Here is a 5,883-nt window from a genome sequence, read left to right as displayed (position 1 = left end):
GATTAAGTAGTTGTTCTTGTTAGAGTAATATTGCTTGATCAAACCTTTTCTAACATGACTGACAACAAAATAAGTGAATATGTATAATACGTGCTTGGATCGGATCGGTATCGATATCGGCCAAAACTCAAGGCTGTAATATCGGTATCGGATCGGAAGTGAAAAAGCTGGATCGGGACATCCCTATTGTGCTATGGGCTATTCAAGTGCTGGAGTTTGTTATTTACGTGCCAACGCCTGAACGCAACACAGGCTCCGCTCCATTGAATGTGTGATGTCTAAATGGTCTTTGATGCTTTTAGGTTGTAGAAAGTCCTCTTTACAAGTACATGTTATTAAGTATGAAGGGTTTGTTTTGTGCATTTAAAAAAACAAAATGCTGTGCAATGGTTCAACCAGACTGATGACTGAAAGAGACAAAGATCCCCCTGAGCAGCAGTTGAATACGAATAGAGGAAATCAGCAATCATTGGTAAAAGAGACTGGAATCTTGATGTGTCCAAACTAATATGACAGCTTTATTGATAGTTTAATGGTTTAGGCAGGTGATAGGAGGCGGGGTCAGAACAATGTCACATTTGGGGGTTGGGGGCCGCCGATAGCTGCACCTGGAGAGAGAGCTAGGGAGGCCTTTGAGCTGAACGGGCATACCACGAGGAAGACGCCGGAGGCCAGACATTCTGAAGACAAAAAGAGACTGAGAAAACGTTTGACATCCCACCACAAATTATCCATGTAAATACACCTTTACTCTGAACAACCACAAAGAATAGCAAGCTGGCTGACTGGTTTGATGGAACTGCACCAAAGGGGTGACCTGCAGAGTCATCTGGTCCAGGCGAGCTTGTCGTGAGGAGCAAGAGCGGTGGCCTGGCAATGAGTCAACCACACTCAACCCCCAGATAGGAAAGGTCACTGTCACCCAGGGAAGTCCAGGTACATTTCTCACATCTAACGCAACACATAGAGAGAGGCACTAAGTTACAGACTTGCTACCCTTAGCTAATGAGGTTTCACAAGCCTGGTTTAGCGTAGAAGGGTAACACAAATATTTAAGCAGTTACATATATTGTCCAGCTATATTTTCTATGGCAGAATAATATTTATCTGCTGCTTCCTGCTCAACCTACTGCCTACATTGAATTTACTCCTACTCTTTATCTACTTTGTCTGTTCTCTGTTCTCCTTCCCTTGTTCCTTTGCTCCCCTCCAAAACATGTCCTCCTCTTCTCTGCTCCCTGTGTCCTCTGTCTTTCTGCAGGTCCGGGATCATCCTCAGCGGGCTTCCAGGGTTCTACTGAATATTGAGGCCGGCGCCCCAGTTATTCTCATCCCAGAGAACTCGCGCTCTCCAAGGGTAATTGTGGCCAACCTTGGACAGCTGAGGGTGCAGAACTGCTTCTTGCCAGCTGGGGCTCATGGGACGTTTTCCCTACGAGACAAGGTAGAGAAACTCACCATGGCACATGCCTTTTTCCCTTCTCTGGTGAGTCACGTTGCCTGTTCATCCAGCCGTGCAGTCACCCTGGCCGTCCTTTCACTTCTTTTTCTTTAACTATTTTCACTGTATTCATTTATGCATTGAATGATATTATCCAAGTTTACAAATTCAGGATTACTTAATGCCATTTGTTTTTGATACTACCAATATACCACACACCAGGCTCTCTGAAGGGCAATTGAGACGCTGCACTGATAATTTCTCATCATCTTATTTTGGTTACTGGCCTTATATTCTGAATATGATCTGAGATGCTGAGTGAATACAGCCGTGCCTGATAGAAGCTTGCTTCCATAACTAAACTTTGTTAATGTCGGCGGTTGTCGTTGGTTTTGTGTAACCACTAATTTGTTTAAATACAATGTTTTTTAAGACACAGTCCAACATCTTGGGTATTATGCTTGTTAGCTATCTTACGTAGCAACAGATGAGAAGATTTAGTTTAAGTTCAGGGGCCATTATTCACACATGGCTTAACTACTCCAGGTTTATGCAATGTTAACCAGCCAAAGCAAACCTTTTAATTCTCATTTGAAGTGGCTAAGTTATGCTCTTAACTTCCATTTCAACTGAAATAATCTTGTAAATTCCTGTTAGCTACCCAAATGAACCTGTTAATTTTCATCCAGCTACCTTGACTCTCTGAACACAGTAAAAGGATGAAGGATTTGTTAATCTTGGATGACAAGTCAGTAGGTTTACATGACATTAGAGAAAATTGATTTATTGCATTGGTCTGACTAAAACCAGACTTTAAAAATACATGTAAACATGTTGGTGCCACTGAAATCATATGGATTTTCTCAAAGTCAGAGTAACACACCCAGATAATGTGATTGGGAGTTGAATTCCTCCTGCATGTATACAGTGAATCAGACCCAAATTGGCCTAGGCGCTCTGCGCATGCTTCACAGTCTCTGTCCCAGGCTTTGACCCAGAAGTTGAATAGCATTAAATGCGTAACAGAACAAGAAAAAGCCGGTAACAACATGGCGAAAGAGCCATGCATTTTTGGATGGATGAGGAGATACGGTTCATGCTGTGTCAGCTGAAAGATTTTAATATTTTGAAATACATGGATGGGAGGCTAAACATGGCATGCTGATTCTTTGGTCTGTGAAGTAATGGGTCAACTGTACAAAGGTCTTATACTAACAAGCTGAATGAGGGCATATCACCACCTATTGTAGAGGAGTCAGACATACTTCAGTCAATAAATCAATTCCCCTCCCATGCATTTATACTGGAACAAGGACAGTAGTCCAATTAAATCAGTCAATCAATCAATTTTATTTGTAAAGCCCAATTTTACAAATCACAATTTGTCAAAGAGGGTTTTACAGCATACATAATTTCTCTGTCCTTTTGACCCTCACAGCAGATAAGAAAAAATTCCCCCCAAAAAACCCTTTAACGGGGGAAAAAAATGTTAGAAACCTCAGGAAGAGCAACTGAGGAGGGATCCCTCTTCCAGGACAGACAGATGTGCAATAGATGTCGTACAGAGCATATCAACATAATACATTTACAGTATTCCATATGACAAAATGAGACAGAGAGAGAAATTGAGACAGAGAGAGATACAGGACAGACAGTAATGACAGTAGCTTACAACATTAATTTAAGTAATAATATCATTATAATAATTATGGCTATTGTGGTACAATATGTTGTAAGTATATATTAATATACGATAGTAGCTGTATGTGACAATACTAATCATATTTGTATAATAGCAGTAGCAGTATGACTAATAATAACAGCAGCAGTAGGCTGCATCAGGCAGGACCACGGCAGCAGCACAACCACGTCACATGATCCAGGCACCGCTGCGATATGAGTTAACCTGCTAGACAGTGGAGCACAAAGGCTCCGGAGAAGAAGCCAAGTTAGTGGCATGCAGTAGAGCCAAGTTAGTGACATGCAGTAATAGGACATGAATGTTAGCAAATGAATGAACTAGTCGAGCTATAACTGTAGCTCCACTTATTTGTACATGTAAACGTACTGAGTATCTTGATTAGCAGTGCACTTTTATATTATTTCATATTATTTTATAAGGAAATATGAGTAGAAAGTCGAAACCAAGTTCAGCAACATCACATCAGTGCTGATGTGTGATCATATGTTTGTAGTAATGAAAGGCTAGCACAGCACCGTGGCTGCAGGCAACAAGTTTTACTAGAGCTGCAGTTATTAATTCAAAGCTGAGGAACCACCTAAATATATTAATATGAAATGAAACATGACTAAATATGGAATTTAGATATTGTTTATATAAAAAGTCTTGAAAAAAAATTAAGTTTCAATCTTGTTTAAATAATTAACCTCTAATGTATTAATCTGATTCAAATTGTTTTAAATTTAACTAAAATAAATTGTTTGAATTCAGATGTGTACAGTTTATACGTATATTGCAACAGTTCATGTATTTTAGTGTTTAGTGACAAACCCCTATCAAAAAACTGAAATGACATTTATTTTGTGTATAGTATCTCAAACTAGAATTGAATTGGCTCTATGTTAAAAGTGACCTGCAGTCAAAGATGTGTTTGAGCTTGGCTGTGCGGATGTACAGAGTTTTTCACATCCATTCATAAGAGTTCACGTTTCTTTATGCTCTTCTTAAATCTCAGTTTAACACTTGGATGCATCAGCAGGTCTCACAGTTTGGAAGTCAAACACAGTCCAGTAAGCGACCTACACAAGTGATGTGAAAACTTGAAACCTACACTGAGAATGGACTGTTCAGTGAAGGAGGATACATCTTGTGTCCAACAGTTTAACTTTTAAACCAAACAATATTTGCAGCAGTGGTGGTCCTAGCATATTTGGTACCCTAGACGAGCCTCCCCCAGCGCTACCCCCCCAAAAAAACATTCATTTGCTGCAGCTCAAGAGTCAAAGTACTGCATATTTATTACCAAAATGCAAATAAACAACCAAGCTAACAATAAAAAAAAAGATTAAAAAATGCGCTAATTTGTTTTCAATAACATGTTGTACATGTTATAATAATCATATAAATCAACAAACAATTAGAAAAAAAATACAAATTAACTTCAGGAGATAACAATAATAAAATATATATGACATTGTAAAATAATAATAAATTTAAAAAAAATAACTTTATAATTGAATTGGTGTTTCTTTTGTTTTGTGTTATTTTTTCTTCTTTTGTGCCAAGGAAACCCAGAAATCTACACCATGAAAAATAAAGGAACAGTCATAAAGTCATTCAGCCCTTCATTACACTGCCTTTGAATGAGCACAAATTCAATAATACACATTTATGAAACAACTTTTAACATAGCTTTCTTTCACATGAAAAACAGCTTTAAAAAAAAAGGCAAAAAGCCTTTTTACTATATATGATACATCATAATTCTCTCTCTATTATCTATTTTGTAGTGCTATGAAAACATCAACACATTTCTCCTTCAAACAGCTGGATTTATTCAAGTTTCTCACCAAAAGCTACATTTTACAAGATTACATTGAACACATCACGGGGACGTTAAAATTTACCTTTGCCTAATGCTCATTTTTACTGAATAGTATGGAGGATTTTTGCTATCTTTATTCAAGAGAGTGGTATATCAAGAGATGAGAGCATTATTTATTGATTTCACATTCAGATTTTGGAATATTGTCCCTCAAAACCCTGCCCTCGCACTCAAATAGCCTCTGCTTGAGTTTAGATCTACTCTGTTTCTGCTCAAACTGTGTGCTCGCACTCAGATACAATGTTGCTTTCACAGATTTCCTGCTCCAGCTTCAGCTCTTCTGCTCGCTCTCAAGCTGCTTCTGTGTGCTCGTGGAATTTCTGCTCTCAGATTTCTGCCTTAGACTTGGATTTTTTTGCTCCCTGTCAAAATCCCCCAACCAATAAAATGATCCCTGCCTCCTTGTGGGTACTCTTTAACCGGGTTCATCCACTCCACATGTGCGCCCGTATTTTTTACCAGGGTTCAACGCTAAGGTTTTTTTTCACTTGCCCGGTCGGGCAAGTTGGTCAGAGATCTACTTGCCCGAAGTCAGTTTTTACTTGCCCTAAAAAATTGTTTAATTTAAGTGGCTATCAATTAACAAAGACTGCAGTTATTTTTATGTTATGTAATCTTTATTCACACTGTATTTATTAATTAAAACAACATATGTCATGTTCATGTCATTCCTACACAAATATGACAGTGTCAGGGCTTAAAGTGAAAAATTTGTCAATCATTCTCCGTCTATAATTTTGCGCCCTACTTGAGCCATGCCCACCTCTATTTATTTTTCACCCCTCTCTCCAGTTCTGCTGTATTAACACCGGGTTTAATATATTTTGCTTCCATCTCTTTGCCCTGCTCTACTCTACTTCAACACTACTTAGCTCT

General features: G+C 38.6%; 1 protein-coding gene across 9 annotated transcripts in view; it reads left to right on the top strand.

Annotated features, from left to right (window-relative positions):
- The window catches only part of vps13d (vacuolar protein sorting 13 homolog D), a 274,881-nt gene that overhangs the window by 127,166 nt on the left and 141,832 nt on the right, over nt 1-5,883 (top strand). For all 9 annotated transcript variants that reach the window (XM_050064560.1, XM_050064557.1, XM_050064558.1 and 6 more), the window contains one exon: nt 1,262-1,444. In XM_050064560.1, the coding sequence (XP_049920517.1) occupies nt 1,262-1,444 (183 nt within the window). The remainder of the gene's footprint in view (nt 1-1,261; nt 1,445-5,883) is intronic.

Source organism: Epinephelus moara, chromosome 16, assembly GCF_006386435.1.
Source record: "Epinephelus moara isolate mb chromosome 16, YSFRI_EMoa_1.0, whole genome shotgun sequence".
NCBI classification, from domain to species: Eukaryota; Metazoa; Chordata; class Actinopteri; order Perciformes; family Serranidae; genus Epinephelus; species Epinephelus moara.
Note: the sequence above shows the minus strand (reverse complement) of the source record. Positions and strands in the feature narration are given on the sequence as shown.